Source organism: Suricata suricatta, chromosome X (genome assembly GCF_006229205.1).
Source record: "Suricata suricatta isolate VVHF042 chromosome X, meerkat_22Aug2017_6uvM2_HiC, whole genome shotgun sequence".
Taxonomy (NCBI): Eukaryota; Metazoa; Chordata; class Mammalia; order Carnivora; family Herpestidae; genus Suricata; species Suricata suricatta.
In genome coordinates this window covers 53,053,746-53,076,752 of record NC_043717.1, presented here as the reverse complement: position 1 = coordinate 53,076,752, position 23,007 = coordinate 53,053,746, and the positions used below count along the sequence as shown (strand labels likewise).

Here is a 23,007-nt window from a genome sequence, read left to right as displayed (position 1 = left end):
TTTTTCCATCGGATACTCTTTCCTGCTTTGTCAAAAATTAGTTGGCTCTACAATTGTGGGCCCAGTTCTGGGTTCTCTATTCTATTCCATTGGTCTAGGTGTCTGTTTTTGTGCCAATACCATACTGTCTTGATGATGACAGCTTTGTAGTAGAGGCTAAAGTCTGGGATTGTGATGCCTCCCATTTTGGTTTTCTTCTTCAGTATTACTTTGGCTATTTGGGGTCTTTTGTGGTTCCATACAAATTTTAGGATAGTTTGTTCTAGCTTTGAGAAGAATGTTGGTGTAATTTTGATGAGGATTGCACTGAATGTGTAGATTGCTTTGGGTGGTAATGACATTTTCACAATGTTTATTCTTCCGATCCATGAGCAGGGAATCTTTTTCCATTTCTTAGTGTCTTCTTTAATCTCTTTCATAAGTTTTCTATAGTTTTCATCATATAGGTCTTTTATATCCTTGGTTAGGTTTCTCCTTGGCTATGGTTTTTTGTGCAATCATGAATGGGATCTGTTTCTTGATTTCTCTTTCTGCTGCTTCATTTTTGGTGTATAGGAATCCAACTGATTTCTGTACATTGATTTTGTACCCTGCAACTTTACTGAATTCTTGGATCAGTTCTAGAAGGCTTCTGGTGGAGTCTGTTGGGTTTTCCATGTAGAGTATCATGTCATCTGTGAAAAGTGAAAGTTGGACTTCTTCTTTGCCAATTCTGATGCCTTTTATTTCCTTTTGTTGTCTGATTGCTGATGCTAGGACTTCCAGCACTATATTAAACAACAGTGGTGAGAGTGGACACCCCTGTCGTGTTCCTGGTCTCAGGGAGAAACCTCTCAGTTTTTCCCCATTGAGGCTGATAATGGCTGTGGGCTTTTCATAAACTGCTTTTATAATGTTTAGGTAAGCTCCTTCTATTCCGATTTTCTCGAGGGTTTTTACTAAGAAAGGGTGCTGTATTTTGTCAAATGCTTTTTCTGCATCAATCGACAGGATCATATGGTTTTTATCTTTTCTTTTGTTAATGTGATGGATCATATTGATGGAATTGCTAATATTAAAACAGCCGTGTAACCCAGGAATGAATCCCACTTGATCATGATGGATAAGTCTTTTTAAGTGCTGTTGAATTCAATTTGCCTATATCTTGTGGAGTATCTTTGCATCTGTATTCATTAAGGATATTGGTCTGTAGATCTCTTTTTTGGCTGGGTCTCTGCCTGGTTTGGGTATCAAGGTGATGCTGGCTTCGTAGAATGAGTTTGGAAGTTTTCCTTCTATTTCTATTTTTTGGAATAGTTTAAGAGGAATGGGTATTAGCTCTGCTTTAAATGTCTGACAGAATTCCCCTGGGAAGCTATCCGGCCCTGGGCTCTTATTCGTTGGGAGATTTTTGATAACAGATTCAATTTCTTCACTGATTATCGGTCTATTCATGCTTTCTATCTCTTCCTGTTTGAATTTTGGTAGTGCATGTACATTTAAGAATTTGTCCATTTCCTCTAGATTTTCCAATTTGTTGGCATGTATTTTCTCATAGTAATCTCTGATTATTGCTTGTATTTCTAAGTGATTGGTTGTAATAGATCCATTTTCATTCATGATATTGTTTATCTGGGTGCTCTCTTTTTTCTTTCTGAGGAGCATGGCTAGAGGTTTATCAATTTTGTTTATATTTTCAAAGAACCAACTCGTGGTTTCATTGATCTGCTCAACTGTTTTTTTGGATTCTACATTGTTTATTTCTGCCCTGATCTTTATTATTTCTTTTCTTCTGCTGGGTTTGGGGTGCTGTTGCTGCTCCCCTTCTAGTTCCACTATGTGCTCTGTTAGACTTTGAATTTGTGCTTTTTCTAGTTTGTTGAAATAGGCCTGGATTGCAAAATACTTTCCTCTTAGGACTGCCTTTGCTGCATCCCAGAGATTTTGAATTGTTGTATTTTCGTTTTCATTTGTTTCCATATATTTTTTAATTTTTTCTCTAATTGCCAGATTAGCCTTATGATTCTTTAGTAGGGTGGTTTTTAACCTCCACATTTTTGAAGGTTTTCAAGACTTTTTCCTGTGGTTAATTTCAAGTTTCATAGCATTGTGATCTGAAAGTGTGCATGGTATGATCTCAGTGCATTTATACTTATGGAGGGCTGCTTAATGCCACAGTATGTGATCTGTCTTGGAAAATGTGCCATGTGCACTTGAAAAGGTGAATATCCTAACTTCCGGATGCAGAGTTCTAAATATATCTATCAATTCCATCTGTTCCAAGGTGTCATTCAGGTCCATTGTTTCTTTGGAGTACTAAAGTGCCCTGCAATTAGCACATTCTTATCAATCAATAAGATTGTTTCTTTCTGTGATTAATTGTTTTATGTATTTGGGTGTTCCCGAATTTGGCCCATATATGTTTATAATTGTTAGCTCCTCCTGATGGAGAGACCCTGTAATTATTATAATTATGGCTACTCCAGCTTCCTTTTGGCTTCCAGTCACATGATAGGTTTTCTCCATTCCTTTACTTCCAACCTGAAAGTATCTTCAGGTCTAAAATGAGTCTCTTGTAGACTGAAAGTAGATGGATGTTGTTTTTTTATCCATTCTGCTACTCTGTGTCATTTGGTTGGAGCATTCAGTCCATTTACATTCAGTGTTATTATTGAAAAATATGGGTTTAGAGTCATTGTGTTCTCCCTAGAATTCATGTTTATAGTGGTGTCTCTGGCACCTTGTATTCTTTGCAACATTTCCCTCATAGAATCCCTCTTAGGATTTCTTGTAGGGCTGGTTTGATGGTCGTGAATTCTCTCAATTTTTATTTATTTGGGAAGTCCTTTATCTCTCCTTCTATTTTGAAAGACAGGGTTGCTGGATAACGGATTCTTAGCTGCATGTTTTTTCTGTTCATCACATTGAAGATTTCCTGCCATTCCTTCCTGGCCTTCCAAGTTTCATAAGATAGGTCTGTAACCACTCTGATAGGTTTCCCTTTGTATGTGAGGGCCCTTTTCTCCCTAGCTGCTTTCAGAATTCTCTCTTTATCTTTATATTTTGCCAGTTTTACTATGGTATGTCGTGCTGAAGGCCGATTCAAATTACGTCTTAGGGGGTTTCTTTGTGCCTCTTGAATTTGAATGTCTATTTCTTTTCCCAGATTTGGGAAATTCTCAGTTATCATTTGGTCAAGTATCCCTTCAGGCCCTTTCTCTCTGTCTTCCTCTTCAGGAATTCCTATGATACGGATGTTGTTCCATTTGATTGTATCACTCAGATCTCGAATTCTCCTTTCCTGCTCCTGAATTAATTTCTCTCTCTTTTTTTCAGCTTCCTCTTTTGCTATAACTATATTGGCTAATTCACCTATTCTTCTCTCTGCCTCTTCAGTTCTTGAGGTGGCTGCTCCATTTTATTATTCACCTCACTTATAGCCTTTTTTAACTCGTGACACCTATTTTCAAAGTTTCTAGTCATTGTCTCATGCGTCTTTGATGCTTTTTTCAACCCCAGGATTAATTTTATGACAAGTTTTTTAAATTCTTGTTCGGTGATGTTGTTTAGGTCTGTGTTGAGCAGTTCTGTGGCTGTGACTTCTTCCTGGACATTATTCAGGGGAGAGTTCCTTCGTTTTGTCATTTTGGCTACTTTTCTGTCCCTTGTCAGTTTTAAAAAGCTCGTTGAGCATTGTGCACCTATTTATATTGCCTGTTAAAGGAGGCTTATTGACTGTCCAGGGCCTGTCATTTCAGGAAATATTCTTTTAATGGTGTCTTTCAGATTCTCTTTTTGTGTCTTTGAATATTTCCCTACTCAGGGATATTTGGGACTCGCCTTCTTGCACACTTTGGCTTGTTTCTTGGTGTAGCCCTAAGAAGGAAAACAGACAGACAAACACAGAGGGAACAGAAGCACACAAACGCACAGACAAATCAAACAAACAAATTAAAAGGGGGAAAGGAAAGAAAGAAAATGGAGAAGAAGGAGTTGAAAAGAAGAAAAGAAAAAAAATAATAAAGGGGGTATGAGACAACAAAGGACAATGGACAGTCTAAAAGTGTATGACCAGTTGAGGGTAGAGATAAGGATGAGGTGCAGGAGAATATATCTGGAATGCAAGAAAGAAAAAAATAGAAATAAAAAGAGGGAGAAAGGAGAAAGGAATATAAGGAGTACAAATTAAAATTTTTAAGTAAAAAAAGTACTAATAATAATAATAAGTACAAAAAAATAGGAAAAAAAAGCAGCAGCAGCTCCCCCTCGCAGATAGGCATGGTTGGTGTAGTAGGTCTCAGGGGCTGCTCTCAGAGGTCCCACCTTGGTGGCTGCAGAGAGCCAAGCTCCAAGCTCCACCGGAACTAAGCACTGTAGGCCATTCTAATGAGTCCTATCTCCTTGTGCCACAGCTGAGCCAATTTGTAGTTTCCAGGCCCGCCTCATTTCAAAATCCTAGTCCATGCACTTTTATGCTACCACAGATGAGGTGTACTTGCTTTGGTGGCTGGCTTTTTTGCCAGGATCTCGTAGGGGGAGGGAGCAGCAGGTGTGCTGCCTGAGGCCGAGGTGCCCAGCAGGAGGCAAAGTGCACGCCCTTACAGGCACCACCAACTCCCAGCCCCCAGCAAGGATGCTATCGCGTGTTGGGGGAAGGATCAGTTTCTCTTGAAGCTGGCCGGGATTCATGCTACTGCTGCCCGAGGCGCTGGGCGCTGCCGGAGATGAGCTGTGTGCTCCAGCAGCCAAAGTGTGCCCCCTGCCTCTACCACCGCCAACTCCCTGCCGAGATCGTGTGGGGATGGGGCTTTTTTTGCCCTGTTGGCAGCCGGTATTCTGGATTCACGTGGCTAATGCTGGTAGCGAGATGCGCTGTGGAAATGATTTGTGTGCTCCTGCTCCCACAGCCGAGGCTGAAGTGTGCGCCCCCAGCCACGGCTGTGGCAGTCGACTCCCTGCCAGGATGGCGCAGGGCTGGAAGCTGTTTTTTCCTTTGTGCCACCCGGATTCAGGATTTGGGCTACCCAGCAGTTATATATGGAGTGAGAGTTTTTCTCCCCAAGCGGGATTAAACGTTCTTTATCTCTTCCCCAAAGACAGTACTATGAGCGTGTTCAGTTTCTCTTTCTCTTTCCTTTGTCTCTCAGGGGCTCCACGTGCTTTCCCTGTGTTGGGCTGGGGTTCCCATGTCCCCTGCACATCTCGGGCTGGTCCGTTTTCCTGTCGCCCCAGTTCGCCCTCACTCACTCAGGCATCTTTGAGGTTGTCTTCTTTCTGGAGTCTATATTTTCTCCTTCCATTCTTGCAGATGAAAGTAATGTCCTTCTCAGTTTGATAGATGGGGCATATGAAGTTTACAGAGCTCTCTTCCTCTCCACCATCCTGGCTCCTCCCTCTACTGGTAATTTTTTTAGGAACCTCCACACTGTTGTCCAGAGGGGCTCCACCAGTTTACACTTCCACCAACAGTGTAGGAGGGTGCCCATTTCTCCACATCCTCGCCAGCATCTATAGTCTCCTGATTTGTTCATTTTAGCCACTCTGACTGGCATGAGGTTGTATGTCAGTATGGTTTTGATTTGTATTTCCCTGATGATGAGTGATGCTGGGCATCATTTCATGTGTCTGTTGGCCATCTGGATGTCCTCTTTGGAGAAGTGTCTCTTCGTGTCATCTACCTATTTTTTCCCTGGATTATTTGTTATTTGGGTGTGGAGTTTGGTGAGTTCCTTGTAGATTTTGGATACTAGCCCTTTATCCGATATGTCATTTGCAACTCTCTTTTCCCATTCTGTCAGTTGCCTATTAGTTTAATTGTTTCCTTTGTAGTGCAGAAGCTTTTTTATCTTGAGGAGGTCCCAATGGTTCATTTTTGCTCTTGATTCCCTTGCCTTTGGGAATGTGTCAAGGTGGAAATTGCTGCGGTTGAGGTCAAAGATGCTGTTTCCTGCTTTCTCCTCTAGGGTTTTTATGGTTTCCTATCTCATGTTCTAGGTCTCTTGTCCATTTTTAGTTTCTTTTCATGTGTGGTGTAAGAAAGTGGTCTAGTTCCACTCTTCTGCATGTTGCTGTCCAGTTCTCCCAGCACCATCTTTTTTCCCACTGGATACTCTTTCCACTGGATACTCTTTCCTGCTTTACCAAAAGATTAATTGGCCGTACATTTGTGGGTTAAGTTCTGGGGCCTGTATTCTGTTCCATTGGTCTATATGTCTGTTTTTGTGCCAATACCATACTGTCTTGATGATGACAGCTTTGTAGTAGAGGCTAATGTCTGGAATTGTGATACCTTCCGTTTTGTTTTTCATCTTCAATATTACTTTGGCTATTTGGGGTATTTTGTGGTTCCATACAAGTTTTAGGATAGTTTCTTCTAGGTTTGGGAAGAATTCTGGTGCAATCTTGATGGGAATTGCATTGAATGTGTAGATTGCTTTGGGTAATAATGACATTTTCACAATGTTTATTCTTCCAATCCATGAGCATGAAATATTTTTCCATTTCTTGGTGTCTTCTTTAATCTCTTTCATAAGTTTTCTATAGTTTTCATCATATAGATCTTTTACATCTTTGGTCAGGTTTATTCCTAGGTGTTTTCTGGTTTTTTGTGCAATTGTGAATAGGATTAGTTTCTTGATTTCTCTTTCGGCTGCTTCATTTTTGGTGTATAAAAATGCAACCAATTTCTGTACATTGATATTGTACCCTGAAACTTTGCTGAATTCATGGATCAGTTCTAGGTGACTTCTGGTATAATCTGTCAGGTTTTCCATGTAGAATATCATGTCATCTGCGAAAAGTGAAAGTTTGACTTCATCTTTGCCAATCTGATGCCTCTTATTTCCTTTTGTTGTCTTATTGCTGATGCTAGGACTTCCAGCACTATGTTAAATAACAGTGGTGAGAATGGATATCCCTGTTGTTTCCCAGATCTCAGGGGGAAGGCTCTCAAATTTTCCCCATTGAGGATGATATTAGCTGTGGCCTTTTCATAAATGGTTTACATGATGTTTACATATGTTCCTTCTATTCCAACTTTCTCAAGGGTGTTTATTAAGAAAGGGTGCTATGTTTTGTCAAATGCCTTTTCTGCATCTATTGACAGGATCATATGCTTTTTATCTTTTCTTTTTCTAATGTGACGTCTCACATTGATTCATTGATTCAACTATTGAACCATCCCTGTAATGCAGGAATAAATCCCACTTGATCATGGTGGATAATTCTTTTCAAATGCTGTTGAATTCGATTTGCCAGTATCTTGTTGAGGATTTTTTCATCTGTATTCATCAAGGATATTGGCCTGTAGTTCTCTGTTTTTCTTCTGTCTCTGTCTGATTTGGGAATCAAAGTGATGATGCCTTCATAGAATAAGTCTGGAAGTTTTCCTTTTATTTCTGTTTTTGGGAATAGCTTGAGAAGAATGAGTATTAACTCTGCTTTAAATGTCTGGCAGAATTCCCCTGGGAAGCCATCTGACCCAGGGCTCTTATTTATTATGAGATTTTTGGTAACCAATTCAATTTTTTCACCTGTTATGGGTCTGTTCAGATTTTCTCTCTTCCCGTTTGAATTTTGGTAGTGTGTGTATGTTTAGGAATTTGTCCATTTCTTCTAGGTTGTCCAGTTTGTTGGCATAATATTTTTCATAGTATTCCATGATGGTTGCCTGTATTTCTGAGGGATTGGTGGTAATAAATCCATTTTCATTTGTGATTTTGTCTATTTTTGTGCTCTCTCTTTTCTTTTTGAGAAGCCTGGTTAGAGGTTCATCAAATTCGTTTATTTTTTCAAAAAACCAACTCGATTTCATTGAAATGTTCAACTGTGATTTTGGATTCTGTATTGTTTATTTCTGCCCTGATCTTTATTATTTCTCTTCATTTGATGGTTTTGGGGTGCTCTTGCTGCTGTCCTTCTAGTTCCTTTAGGTGTGCTGTTAGATTTTGTATTTGTGCTTTTAATAGTTTCTTGAAATAGGCCTGGCGTGCAATATATTTCCCTCTTAAGACTGCCTTTGCTGCAACCCAAAGAGTTTGGATTGTTGTATTTTTATTTTCATTTCTTTCCATATATTTTTAAATTTCTTCTCTAATGGCCTGATTGGCCCAATAGTTTAGTAGGGTGTTCTTTAACCTCCATGGTTTTGGAGGTTTTCCTGTGATTGGTTTCAAGTTTAATAACATTGTGATATGAAAGTGTGCATGGTATGAAAACAATTCATTTATATTGAGGACTGCTTTATGACCCAGTATGTGATCTGTCTTGGAGAATGTACCATGTGCACTCAAGAAGAAGGTGAATTCCATAGCCTCAGGATATAGAGTTCTAAATCTATCTGCCAAATCTATCTGTTCCAATGTGTTGTTCAGATCCATTGTTACTTTAGTGATTTTCTGTCTGATCTATCCATTGCTGTAAGTGGAGTATTAAAATCCCATGCTATTAACACAGTCTTATCAATAAGATTGCTTGTGAATGTAATTAACTGTTTTATGTGTTTAGCAGCTCCTGAATTCGGTGGGTAGTTGTTTATAATTGTTAGCTCTTCCTGATGGTTAGACCCTGTAATTATGAGACAATACCCTTCTTCATCTCGTGTTACTGCCTTTACTTTAAAGTCCAGTTTTTCCAATGTAAGTATGACTACTCTGGCTTTCTTTTGACTTCCAGTCGCATGATAGATATTTCTCCATCTCCTTACTTTCAATCTGAAGGTATCCTCAGGTCTAAAATGAGTTTCTTATAGACAGCAAATAGATGGGTTTTGATTTTTATCCATTCTGCTACCCTATGTCTTTTAATTGGAGCATTTAGTCCATTTACATTCAGTATTATTTTTGAAAAATATTGGTTTAGATTCATTGTGTTCTTTCTAGGGTTTATGCTTGTAATGGTGTCTCTGCTACCTATGTTCCTTGCAACATTTCCCTCATAGAGTCGCTCTTAGGATTTCTTGTAGGGCTGGTTTAGGGTTGATGAATTCTTTCAATTTTTGTTTGTTTGGAAAAGCTTTATCTCTCCTATTCTGAATGACAGGCTTGCTGGATAACGGATTCTTGGCTGCATATTTTTTCTGTACATTACATTGCAGATTTCCCACCATTCATATCTGGCCTGCCAAGTTTCAGTAGATAGGTCTGTAACTTCCCTGATAGGTTTCCCTTTGTATGTTAGGGCCCTTTTATCCCTAGCTGCTTTCAAAATTCTCTTTATCCTTATATTTTGCCAGTTTCACTATGATATGCTGTATAGAAGGTCCATTCAAGTTGCGCCTTGGAGGAGTTCTCTTTGCCTCTTGGATTTCAATGTCTGTTTCCTTCCCCAGATTGGGGAAGTCTCAGGAATAATTTTTTCAAGCACTCCTTCTGCTCCTTTCTCTCTTTCTTCTTCTTTAGGAATTCCTATGATACGGATATTGTTCTGTTTGATTGCATCACTCAGGTCTCAAATTCTCCTTTTGTGCTCCTGGATCAATTTATCTTTCTTTTTCTCCGATTTCTCTTTTTCTATCATTGTTTCTTCTAATTCACCTATTCTCCTCTCTGCCTCTTCTATCCATGTAGTGGCCACCTCTATTTTATTATGCACCTCATTTATAGCCTTTTTAAATTTATCACACTATTTTTAAGGTCCATAGTCTTTGTAGCAATAGCTTCTCTGATGTCTTGCATGCTGTTTTCAAGCCCAGCAGTTAATTTTATGATGATTGTTCTAAATTCTTGGTCATATATGTTGCTTATATCTATTTTAAGCAATTCTGTAGCTGTGACTTCTTCCTGGAATTTCTTAACAGGAGACTTTCCATTTCATCATTTTGGCCAGCTTCCTTTCTCTTGTCAGTTTTAAAAGCTTGTTATGCAATCTGAACCTGTGAGTATTGCTATATTAAAGGAGGCTCATTGATTCTCCAGGGCCTATCCGATCAGCAAGTTTTCTTTTAATGGCATCCTTTGGTCTCTCTTTTGTGCCTTTGGTTATTTTATTTCCCTACTCATATTGATATTTGGGACTTTCCACCATGTGTACTTTGGTTTGTTTCTTGAGGTAGTCCTGAAAAGGAAAACAGACAGACAAACACACAGGGAACCAAACACACAAACACACAGACAAGTCAGAAAAACAAGCAAACCAGAAGGGGAAAAAAAGGAACAAAAACAGCAATAGACAAAGGACAGTCTAAAAATATAAAACCAGATATCCCAGCTACAAATAAAGAGCAGGGCGGAGGCAATGCTGATGGAAGAGCATATAAAAAGAGAGAAGTGATAGGGGTGGGGAGGAAGCGAAATTGAACATTGAGCTGGCAGAGAGACTAAAAGGCTTAATTCAGATAGAGAAAGAGGAGAACATGAGAGTAGGTGAGGAGAACAAAATGAAGATAATGTTACCCAAAGAAACTATAGAGTTTGATTATTCCAGAAAGAGAGAAAGGAAGGTAACAACAGAGGTGTAGAATATGCATCAAGAGAATGTGACAGTTTAAGCAATCCAGTGACCAGAGTGACCAGTCCAGTGGAGGGGAGAGATAAGAATGAGATAAGGGAGAATATATCTGAATAGCAAGAATTGTTCTAGAGTTAATCATGGCAATGCATCAATGTTGGTCTTACCCAGGCTCCACAAAGTTAACTCTCCAGTGCAGATGGCCATAGTTTGGTGTAGGCAGCCTTGCCTCCACTGCGGATCCCCTGGACAGCTCCCTGAGCCCCCACCTTGCTGGTTGTGGGGAGAAAAATGGCAGCACCCCAGTCCTTTCTGGAACCAGGTGTTGCAACTCACTCTTTTGTGTTCGATCTCTCTGTGCCACAGGGGTAGGCAAGGTGGGCTGAGTTGTATTTCCCATGTCCCACCTCGTTTACAGATCTTAGTCCATGCACTTTAGTGATACCGCCTGAAATGTACTCCCAAAGGCTGAGCAGCTTCCTAGCCGGGGACTGAGTAGGGGGAATAAGGGAGCAGTTTCTCCTGTTGGTGCCTGGGATCGGGGTGCCTAGCCAAAGGAAAGTGCCACAGCTAGAGAAAGGATCTCTCTCCAAATGACCTGACATTACTAATAGGATAATAGGATCCCTCTCTGTCCTGGGCCTGAGGTTTTTCTCTTGTCCAGAGATAGTTTATAGCAGTTTCAGCCTCTCTTTCTTTTCCCTCATCTCTCCGTGGCTCTCCATGGAGGGGGCTCTCTCCCTTCCATGTCTTTGGGTCCTGGCCTGTTTTTATCTTCCCCAGTTCGCAATCATGCCCCTATGAGGCGGTCTTCTTAGTTGACTCTGTCTCTTTTCCTCCCAGAGTCTTGAGGGTCAGTGTCTTATGGCTTCAGTCTTTCCTGTTTTGAGAGATGCAGGCGGGCAAAAAAGTATGGAGCTCCCTACTTCTCTGCCATCTTGCTGGGATCCCAGCCTTCTTTATTTTGTATGCCTACACACACACACACACACACACACACACACACACACACACACACAAGCCAAGGCTCTTTGCATGAGATAATATATAAAATGTTTTAGCACAATGTGTGGCACATAACACTAAACAAATGGTTGCTGTTATTTTATTAGCTTTCAGTATCCATTAAGTAGTCTGCCATCAGGCACTGTGCCAAGTGCTTATGATAAAAAAGACACTGTCTTTGAGAAACTCTGTCTATTGGTAGTCGTCCCTTACCACTTGCCCTTTCTGCAGTACTGTTGGCTCTCAGATCAGTTGTCGAAATACAGAGTGGACAATGAGGAGTGTCTCATTTGTACAACCAGGATGTTGGTTTGAAATTGAAATAGGGGCGCCTGGGTGGCTCAGTCAGTTAAATGTCTGACTTCAGCTCAGGTCATGGTCTCACAGTTTGTGAGTTCAAGCACCGCATCAGGCTCTGTGCTAACAGCTCAGATACTGGAGCCTGCTTCGGATTCTCTGTGTGTCTCTTTCTCTGTCCCTCCCCTGTTCACACTCTGTCTCTCAAAAATGAATGTTAAAAAAATTTTAGTGAAGTAATTGAAATAGATGCCTTACTTCAAAGTTAACACCATAAAAATTGTTTTAAAATTCTCTTCATTTCAAGATGAAGATGGAACCAGCTTGAATTCAAGTATCTTAGCAGCACTCCGAAAAATGCAGGATGGCTATTTTGGTGGAGCAAGGTAAGTGACCTCTGTGCACTCTTTAGTGAAATGAAATGAAATTTGGAAGCTGGCTATAGTAATGGTGGACTTGTGATGCCTTTCTGTGTATCTTAAACAGTATAGTCCCATCCTATTTAACGGAACTTATTTTTTGATAGATCAAATCAAAGAATTAAATGTTATAGAGAATGGTTGGAAATTTCCCCCACCCTGTTCTTTGCCCAAACCTCATTAATTCAGTGGACCAGAAAAGTTATTCTTTCAAAACAAAACAAAACAAAAGTTACTGAAGTATTTAATTCTAGCTGCTTTCTTTTTTTCTTTTCCCTAAGTTTTTGTTTTGAAATTTTTCATGCGTATAGAAATGTATAAGAATAGTATTGAACACAATATACCTTTCCTCAGGATTTCCTGTTGTTAACATGTGTCTCACTTGCACACTCTTTCTCCCTCCTCTTCCTTCACCTCCTCTAGCTCCTCCTTCCCTTCATTCTCTTCTTCCATACCCTCCTCCCTCTCTCACACATACGTATGTGTGCACAGGCACACACACACACACACACACACACACACACACACACACACACACACCTTAATTGCTGAAGTATGAGAGCCAGAGACATCACGACTCTTCAACTTTAAATATTTCAGTTTGTATTATAAGAACAAGGGTTTTCTCACATATACCTGAGATATAATCATCACACCCAAAAAATTTAATATTGATACAGTTCTACTGCCTAATATAGAGTCCATATTCAAAATTACCCAATTGTCCTAATAATGTTTTTTTCCCATAGCTTTTTTCACACTCTAGGACCCAATCAAAGATCACATATTGGCATCTAGTTATTATATCTTCTTGATGTCTTTTAATCTAGAATAATTCCCCAGCCTTTTGTGGGTATTTCATGACAGTTTCAACAGAGTTTTAAAGAAGGAAGCTCAGTTATATTGCAGAATGCCTTTCAATTTGGTTAAAGCATTATTTGCTAAGTTTCCCCCTATTCTTTCTATGACAGTCTTTAACCAGTCTTATCTTCCATTGCTGAATCAGTCATTACTGATGGAGTTTTAAAGTGATTATTCTGTGTTTCTATCATTCTGTTCCTATTTATTAATTAGAGTCCTTCTGTTTAAAGAGAAAGATCTTTCTTGGGGCGCCTAGGTGACTCAGTTGGTAAATCTTCTGACTCAGAAGCTCAGGTCATGATCTCACAGTCTGTGAGTTCAAGCCCTACATCAGGCTCTGTGCTGACAGCTCAGAGCCTGAAGCCTGGCTTGGATTCTGTGTCTCCCTCTCTTTCTGTACCTCCCCACCCTTGTGCACGCTTTCTCTCTCTCTCTCTCTCTCTCTCTCTCTCAAAATAAATAAACATTTTTAAAAAACAAAAATAAAGAGCTTCCTGGAGTGCCGGATGATTCAGTTGGTTAAGTGGCCAACTCTTGATTTTGGCTCAGGTCATATAATTCCCAGAGTCATGGGATCGAGCCCCGTGTCAGGCTCCATGATAAGCTCTCTCCCTCTCCCTCTGCCCCTCTTCTGCTCATACGTGTGTGCACACACTCTCTCACTCTCTCAAAAAAATTTCTAATGAAATTTTTTAAAAAGCTTCCCTTTATCCTCTTTCATTTTGTCATTTTAGTGTCAGCATAGATTCATTGATTCTGATTTTATTCAATATGCCATGCTCCATTCCTGTCATTGCTTGTTTCAGTGTTCAAATTATCCAAGGTCTGGCGTTTGGGAGCCCTGTCAAGCTGGCGGCTTTTTTTTTTTACATCTATTTTGAGTAATGGCCTTTATTGAGCACTGTCCGCCAATTCTGCTTTGAGTGGGTTTTTCGCTTGAGCAGCAATGTGACTCACTTCACTAAAGGCAGAAGGCCAGCCCCTCCAGTCTGTGATGGGAAGTGGAAAGTGTGTCACTGCTCCTCAGGGAGAGGAAGGCAACATCCTTTCTCTGAGAAAATGACCAGAGTCAGTCCTCACACTAGAGTCCTCAGTTGATTTTGTCCTGGAATATGTACAGGTTGTTGGTGGTGACCCCATGCGGTCCCAAGTTGTGTTTTTTAGAAAATCGGTACTAATGACTTTCCCTTTGTGTTTTTTTAACAGTTTATTGTCAAATTGGTTTCCCTATAACACCCAGTGCTCTTCCCCACAAGTGCCCTCCTCCATGACCATCATCTGCCTTCCCCCTCCACCTCCACCCTTCAACCCTTGGGTTCATTTTCAGTATCTAATAGTCTCTCAGGTTTTGCGTCCCTCTCTCTCTCTCCCCAACTCTCTTTCCCCCTTCCCCTCCCCATGGTCCTCCGTTAGGTTTCTCCTGTTAGACCTATGAGTGAAAACATATGGTATCTGTCCTTCTCCACCTAACTTATTTCGCTTAGCATGACACCCCTGAGGTCCATCCACTTTGTACAAATGACCATATTTCATTCTTTCTCATTGCCATTCAATTCAATCCCCATCAAAATTGCATCAGCATTCTTCTCAAAGCTAGAACAAACTATCCTAAAATTTGTATGGAACCACAAAAGACCCTGAATAGCCAAAGTAATATTGAAGAAGAAAACCAAAATGGGAGGCATCACAATCCCAGACTTTAGCCTCTAATACAAAGCTGTCATCATCAAGACAGGATGGTACTGGCACAAAAACAGACACATAGACCAATGGAATAGAATAGAGCACCCAGAACTGGGCCCACAAATGTACAGCCAATTAACTTTTGACAAAGAGGAAAGAGTATCCAATGGAAAAAAGACTGTCTCTTTAGCAGGTGGTGCTGGGAGAACTGGACAGCAACATGCAGAAGAATGAAACTAGACAGCTTTCTAACACCATACACAAAAATAAACTCCCTTCATGTTTTGAAATTGGTTTTGTAGACAGGGGAGGATATGGCCTACAATTGTCTATGATTCACAAAATTTTCAAATACCCTCTTTGATTTTCAAAATGATCTTTAGGGGAACTTGGATGGCTCAATCAGTTGAGCGTCTGACTCTTGTTTTCGGCTCAGGTTATAATCTCAAGGTTTGTGAGTTTGAGCCCCGCTTCAGGTCTGTACTGACAGTGTGGAGCCTGCTTGGGATTTCTTTCTCCCATGCTCTCTGCCCCTCTCCAGCTTGCTCCCCTCTCTCAAAAATAAATAAACATAAAAAATTGTTAAAAAATGATCTTTGATCTCTCTAGAGTGTATTATGCTAAGCAAAATAAGTCAGAGAAAGATGGATCCTATGATTTCACTCATATGTGGAATTTGGAAAACACAACAGATGATCATAGGGGAAGGGAAGGAAAAATAAGATAAGAACAGAGAGGGAGGAAATCCATAAGAGACTCTTAAATATAGAGAACAAACTGAGGGTTGCTGGAGGGAAAGTGGGGGGTGTGGGCTAAATGGCTGATGGGCATTAAGGAGGGCACTTTTCAGGATGAGCACTGGGTGTTGTAAGAGATGAATCACTGGCTTCTACTCCTGAAGCCAAGACTACACTGTTAACTAACTTGAATTTAAATTAAAAAAAAAACATGCTAAGGAAAAGAAAAAATTAAAATTAAAAAAAGTTTTTAAATGATTTTGAGTATGTTTTTAATGATGCAATAAATTTATGATGATTTCTCTTCATTCTGTCCCATCTTCTCTGTAGCCAAAAGAAATTTTAGCCAGATATTTTATTTGACATCATTGGCAACATAGTATATGACAGTAAAAGAGAACAAGCTGATCTGCTGATAGATTGTGAACCCATAACTGAAGTCTTTATTAACACAGTACCCTAACCTACACTACACCATGCCTGGGAGTGCCATAAAATTTCATATTTATAAAATTTATATTATTATATAAACATTATGAGTCCCCCAACCAAACAGTCTAGCTATCCTTTTTTTTTTTTTTTTTTTACTGAAATGTGTTGTTTTAAAAGGATTTCCTCTGGTTTTCTGCTTTCTATTTGCCCTGAAATTGTCAGGATTCAAACAGGTAAATTGTCAGAGTTTTTGACAACATCTTGCTGCACACATTTGAGTTTCATGGATCCTGGACCTGAGGGTAAGCTGTACAGTGAAGATTATGATGATAACTACAGTGAGCTGGAACCTGGTGACTGGATGAATGGCTATGATTCAACCAGTAATGGTAAGGAAGCTTCATAAAGGCAGTGGCCTTGCTGGGCAAGAATACAAAGTATTGTTGAGCATCCTCCTTAATATTTCTCACTGACCGTAGCCTCACTCCTATTTAATACACCTAGGTTTCTACTTCTGTTTGGCTTCACTTTTTATCCTTCTACTTACCTTTGATTCCTGGTCTAATATCCCTGTGGTGATTGTGGAGAATGGAGTTTGAATATCTCTTACTAAGGTTAGGGAAGACTTTTCTCCGAGGTATAGAAAATGGCTGGTGATTTCAAAATGAGAGAAAACAGTGGTGAGTGAGAGGTATTTAATCAAGCATGTAGTAGGAGAATTATACAGTACTGCTTTTTGACACTTAATAGCATGAAACTAAGAATCTCAAGTACTTTTTATGTATAATGTTATTGGGGCACAGTATCTCTGAGGAGGTCTGCATAGCTTGAAAATGCCTATTCAGTGGCTTATTGCTTTCATATTACAAACTAGACAAATAAAGCACAACAAATCTGACTGGCTGCTAAGAATACAAAGATGCTATAGTGAGAAAACATCATGGGGGCATATATTAAAAATAGCTGAGAAACACCCTAACGTGTTAAAATGCTAACCTAGGCAGGGCCAGAATTACATTGTTTGAATCCCAAAGAGAGAAGGGCCAATGGGAGCAAATTATTCTTCTAGCTATGTAAGATATTGTTTGCCTGCTTTCATTGTCTGTGTCTTTGACTGTTAGCCTGTATCTTAAGGCAGTCAGTTTCTTTATTCTAAGAGTGGTGTTTCAGAGAAAATAAAATAATAAATTGGCTTTCTTTAGTGAGGTAGCAAGCATTATCTCACATGCAATAGACCAACACATTAGCAGTAAGGATGATTTTCTTCTTTGGGCTCAGCATTTACTCACCTAAGTACGATTGAATTCATTCTGCATTTGTTTTTGTAAGATCTAAAATAGTGTGAATTTCTTCCTTAGGAAAATACATTAATACAAGGTTATTTACTGTTATTAAAAATTACAAAAGTCATGATATATATCTTGGCATAAACAAATACTTTGAAAACCAGACAAAAATAATCATGTATTGAGGTTGTTTGCTATTCTATGGGTAGTTGCGATTTTCATCTGCAGTGGTCATTCTCTTGGATTACTTTCTAAAACACAACTTTTTAATGATATATATATATATATAGTTATATATATAACTAAATTTGATATTGTGCATTCTAAGTCACTTTGTCCTCTCTGGGTTTACTCATAGGTGGCCTCACAATGGCTGTGTTTATCACTTGCCAGCTCTTCCATGCCAACAACACTTCCCTCCATGTTCTTCATAATCTTCCACTCAAGTATCTAGGTTCAAGGTTATATAATATTTGTCATTAGGATGTCACTGAGAATGAGTTCTATTTTTACAACTTTGCTAGTTTCCACCATCATAACACAGAAAAACATCCGGAGAGATCACTGAAGATGATCAAAAACCGGCCTAGCAGGTTTTAGTATGAATCCAAATACTGTGCTTTTCCTACTATAAATATTGTGAATTTTCATGTAAAGTCTGAAATGTTGGGATCCATGAGGTCTGTGTATGTGTTTTGTTTTTATTATCCATAATTAGGGATAATGTTATAGGAGGTGAGTGGTAGAAGGAGAGCCCAAAAGGATAGGGACTATATCTTCCTCCTTTACCACCGAAACCTCAGCAGCTAGTATACCACCTAGTACTTAGTAGGCAAGAAATATTTGGTAAATATATGAATATGGTGACTAAAAAGACCAATGTGTGGCCAGTAGTCCTTTTGACACCAATGCCACATGGAGATTGTTTTTCCCTTAGCAATTGTAGCTGCCATTTATGGAACATGTCTGTTTTCAGCGAGGCTCAGTGTTTAGTGGAAGATTTTTGCCTTTTCTCACAAAAGTTTCCTCATACCAGTGAGACTCCAAGGGCCCCATTCTGCTCCTCCTCTACCACCACTACTGCACCTCTACCATCACGTTCACATACACATGTGAACACAACGATTATGAAATCCTTGCTCCACCTGTCTTTAAAAAAGCTCATACTGCTTTCAGGAGCCCTAATATTGTCTCAGCGAAGTTGAAGAATGGCCATAGATTCTAAATGGTAAAGCTATGAGGTTGTAAAGTGACCACAAGCTTTCCCCCTACTCCCATCCCATGATCTAAAACCACCTACTTCTGGTGCTGTGTTATGGGCACAGGAGCCAATTATTCTGGTTGGTGGGGTCGATTGTGAAGTAACTAAAATGTTCACTTTTTTCTCTTCCCCCTACCCCCACTAACCTTGCAGCTCGCTGTGGTGATGAAGTTGCTCGCTATTTAGATCAACTTTTGGCGCACACTGCTCCCCATCCTAAACTAGCCCTCACCTCACAGAAGGGAGGGCTAGATCGGTTTCGAGCTGCTGTGCAAACAACCTGCGATTTAATGTCCTTGGCGACCAAGGCCAAGAAGCTGCATGTACAGAGTGAGTAATGCCATGACTCACTGGAGTCAGGCACAGGATTGATGTGAAGCCCAGGATTGGGGCGGGGCATTTATTAGCAGTGCAAGCAGGAACTCTGTTTTGTCCACTGCTTTATCCCCAGCATCTCAGACAGACAAAACATATTAGACACTCAAATATTTGTAAATTTAATGAATTGCATACAGTTTTGCCATCGATGGTGCTGTATTGTCTGGTTTAACCATTACGTAGTGAGAAGAAGCAGAACAGGAGACATGGAGAATTTTAACATCAGTATTAAAGTGACAGAGTTTTTTCCTTTGGAAAAGCTACTCCTTTGGAAGCACTTTAATTTAAAGAGAAAGCCTTGCAAGCAATTACAAGATAACCTGGCAATGGAAAGGGAGATATCCGCCCTTAAGTAAGCTGCATCTAGTTGCCTTACGTCAGCTGTGACATTTATAGTCAGTTGTTCCAGCAGCATAAGAGCTGTGTTTATTTCTCAACTGCAGTACTCCCTGTTCAACATTATCATTGTCCTCCCCATGACCACTACCCCTTTCAGCAGTATGTGCAGTGGAGGTTGTCGCCTACTACCCATTGCTAGAGGGACTCATGGTTCCTAAGAGTGCTCAGTTCCTCTGTGTACTCTAGCTGCATCTGAAGGGACAAAAGGGCTCCTTGGCCATACCTAAGGGACCTAAATGGTAACTTACAGATGATGAGAATGATTGAATGCATGTTCTTGCTGTCTAAAACTTTATTGGCCATTACTAACCAAAGATATTAAACATGAATCATTTAACATTTCGAAGAGGGGAAAAGCTTAGCATACCCTTTGAGTATGCTTCTTTGACTAAGGGCTCATGTGAATAGATTGCCTTTCCTAAGTTGTTATACTTCTAGATTGTGAACCAGGAAACTTGAGCTTAATTCCCAGCTCTGCTACTTACTTGCTTGAACAGTTATTTGAGCTCTGTATCTCTCTTTCTATATCTGTAAAATGGTGAAAGTGACAAGACAGTCTCTCCTTTGGGGTTACGGTAAGTATTTGGACTATAAATGGACTATAAATAAAAATATTAGGAATATCTCAAAGTAAGTCAGCCACTACATTTTTTTTATTCCCTACATAGGGATAAACATCCATTTATCTATTCTCAAGGAAATCCAACTGCTGACAGCCAGATATTTTCCCAGGATAGTCCAGAAAATAGAAAATAGAACTGGTTTTCTTTTGTTACATGAGGTATTTGATCAAAGTGTCAGGGATAGCACCATTTTGGTATGGATTACATTCATAGAATTTAATATCTTAAATATCCATTTAATGTTACAATTCTAGGCATTCCATGGAAAATATGGCTGATTGAAAAATCTTTAAATTATCTGATATCATGTTTCTTTTCTTTGATATTATCAAAAAAGGATAAATTTCTCACTCTTGTTCTATAAAGATCAACTCCTATGTAACTTGATTTTTAGGGCAAGTGTGAATTGCTTGTTTTTTAGTCTTTTAAGTTATCTAACCTTTCCCATAAATGTCAACCTCTTGCAGATGTTCACATGTATCTTCCTACAAAGATATTTCAGGCTTCCCGTCCTTCATTGAACTTACTTGACTCTCCCCATTGCCCACGAGAGGACCAGGTAAACTTGCACATGAGGTATTTCTGTCAGCTCTTTGCAAAACCACCATCTGTATGGCAAATAACAGAACTAACCCTTATGGTTTCTGCTAATAACTTGTGGTAGACAAAATGCTACCCTGGTGAAGATATACTCCTTTTTAGATCACTTTTAAAATAAGCAAGTTTTGGGGCACCTGGGTGGCTCAGTCAGTTAAGCATCTGACTTTGGCTCAGGTTGTGATCTCACAGTTAATGAGTTCAAGCCCCACATCTGGCTCTGTGCTGACAGCTCAGACCCTGGAGCCTGCTTCAGATTCTATGTCTACCTCTCTCTCTCTCTCTCTCTGCCCCTGCCCTACTCACATCCTCTCTCTCTCTCTCTCTCTCTCTCTCTCTCTCTCTCTCTCAAAAACATTAAAATAAAAAAATAAAATAAAATGAGCAAGATTTTCATAGCCAGGCTCTAAGAAAACGAAATTGCTATATCATTCGTATTGAAGATTTCATTGTTTTTGTTTTACTTTCCATCAAAATGTAGGGAATCCCTACGGAAAAGGTTTAGAGGTGATAAGATTGATGCTCTAGGGCATTATTTAAGTTGAGCACGTGTGGACTTAAGTTTTTCTGTCCTTCCCTGAACTAAAGGTTCCCTCTGTTCGTGTAGAAATACATCTTCCTAGGGATCAAGCTGGGGAGGTGGACTTCAAAGCACTCGTTGTACAATTGAAGGAGACCTCCAGCTTACAGGAGCAAGCTGACATCCTTTGCATGCTATATACTATGAAGTAAGTGATAGATATTAACAATCTACTTTAATGTTCATGTAGAGAGGATGTATAACATAGTAAATACAGCACAGTTTTGCAGTCTCATTGACCTGGTTTTGAATTTTGCACCTACCCACAGTGTAACTTCAAAGCCTCAATTGTCCTCATTTATAAAATTTGGATTATGCCTACGTCATAGAACTGTTGTAAAGATTAAACAAAATACAGTATCTGCAAAGTCTCTAATACAATGCCTGCTGCAGAGTAGGTGACCAATAAGTGGTAACTATTATTATTATTATGGATATTTTAAGCCTCTGTAATATGGTAAAAGTCCACAGTTAATTAAATTCTAAACTCAAAAGTTGTAAAAGATGGAGGCTCACAGAAAAAATAAAGTAGCATTTCTAAGTGCTTGCTATCTGTCCAGAACCTTGCTAGGTACATTATATGTAAGTACCTCACAGTATGGCCAAATGGAGCTCGATCCTGTCCCTCACTTCCCCCTCTGCTGCCAAACATAACCAGAACTTCCTCATTTATTCATGTAGTCATCAACTTGAAGAGGCAGGATGGACTTCCCCTCCCCTAAATTTGGTTTGGATATCGAGACTGATGATGCCACACATGTACCAAAAGGCTATAACAAGTTTATTACTCACATAATGAGACTTCTGGAGAGAGTGGAACATATACCCAAATTGGCAAAAAAAATAAAAAAAATTAAAAAAAATAAAAGCCTTAAGTGAGTAGGGAAAAGAGGCTGAATTGGGGTTTTATTATGATCTTTGGTTAGGTTTATTCCTAGATATGTTATGACTTTTGTGCAATTGTGAGTGGGATCAGTTTCTTGATTTCTCTTTCTGTTGCTTCATTATGGGTGTATAAAAATGCAACTGATTTCTGTACATTGATTTTGTACACTGTGACAAATTCAAATTTGCTGAATTCATGAATCAGTTCTAGTAGGCTTCTGGTGGAGTTGGTCGGGTTTTCCATGTAGAGTATCATGTCATCTGCAAAAAGCGAAAGTTTGACTTCTTTGCCAATTCTGATGCCTTTTATTTCCTTTGGTTGTCTGATTGCTGATGCTAGGACTTCCAGCACTATGTTAAACAACAGTGGTGAGAGTGGACATCCTTGTTGTCTTCCTGATCTCAGGGGGAAAGCTCTCAGTTTTTCCCAGTGAGGATGATATTAGCTGTGGGCTTTTCATAAATGGTTTTCATGATGTTTAAGTAAGTTCCTTCTATCCCGACTTTCTCGAGGGTCTTTATTAAGAAAGGATGCTGTATTTTGTCAAATGCTTTTTCTGCATCTATCGACAGGATCATATGGTTTTTATCTTTTCTTTTGTTAATGTGATGTTTCACATTAATGGGTTTGCAAATATTGAACCAGCCCTGCAACCCAGGAATGAGTCCCATTTGATCATGATGGATACTTCTTTTTATATGCTGTTGAATTAGATTTGCTAGTATCTTGTTGAGGATTTTTTTCATCTGTATTCATCAAGGATATTGGCCTGTAGCTCTCTTTTGTTGCTGGGTCTCTGTCTGGTTTGGGAATCAAAGTGATGCTGGCTTCATAGAATGAGTCCGGAAGTTTTCCTTTTATTTCTGTTTTTGGGAATAGCTTGAGAAGAATGGGTATTAACTGCTTTAAATGTCAGGTAGAATTCCACTGGGAAGCTATCTGGCTCAGGGCTCTTATTTGTTGGGAGATTTTTGATAAGTGATTCAATTTCTTCACTAGTTATGGGTCTGTTCAGATTTTCTATCTCTTCCTATTTGAATTTGGTAGTGCATGTGTGTTTAGGAATTTGTCCATTTCTTCTAGGTTGTCCAGTTTGTTGGCATAATATTTTTCATAGTATTCCATGATGGTTGCTTGT

General features: G+C 39.4%; 1 protein-coding gene across 4 annotated transcripts in view; it reads left to right on the top strand.

Annotated features, from left to right (window-relative positions):
* Positions 1 to 23,007, top strand: part of PHKA1 (phosphorylase kinase regulatory subunit alpha 1) — a 195,992-nt gene that overhangs the window by 137,726 nt on the left and 35,259 nt on the right. For 3 of the 4 annotated variants that reach the window (XM_029930576.1, XM_029930579.1, XM_029930575.1), the window contains 5 exons: positions 12,035 to 12,113; positions 16,082 to 16,248; positions 18,560 to 18,736; positions 20,274 to 20,365; positions 20,992 to 21,131. In XM_029930576.1, the coding sequence (XP_029786436.1) occupies positions 12,035 to 12,113; positions 16,082 to 16,248; positions 18,560 to 18,736; positions 20,274 to 20,365; positions 20,992 to 21,131 (655 nt within the window). The remainder of the gene's footprint in view (positions 1 to 12,034; positions 12,114 to 16,081; positions 16,249 to 18,559; positions 18,737 to 20,273; positions 20,366 to 20,991; positions 21,132 to 23,007) is intronic. The other variant, XM_029930578.1, reaches the window with a different exon arrangement.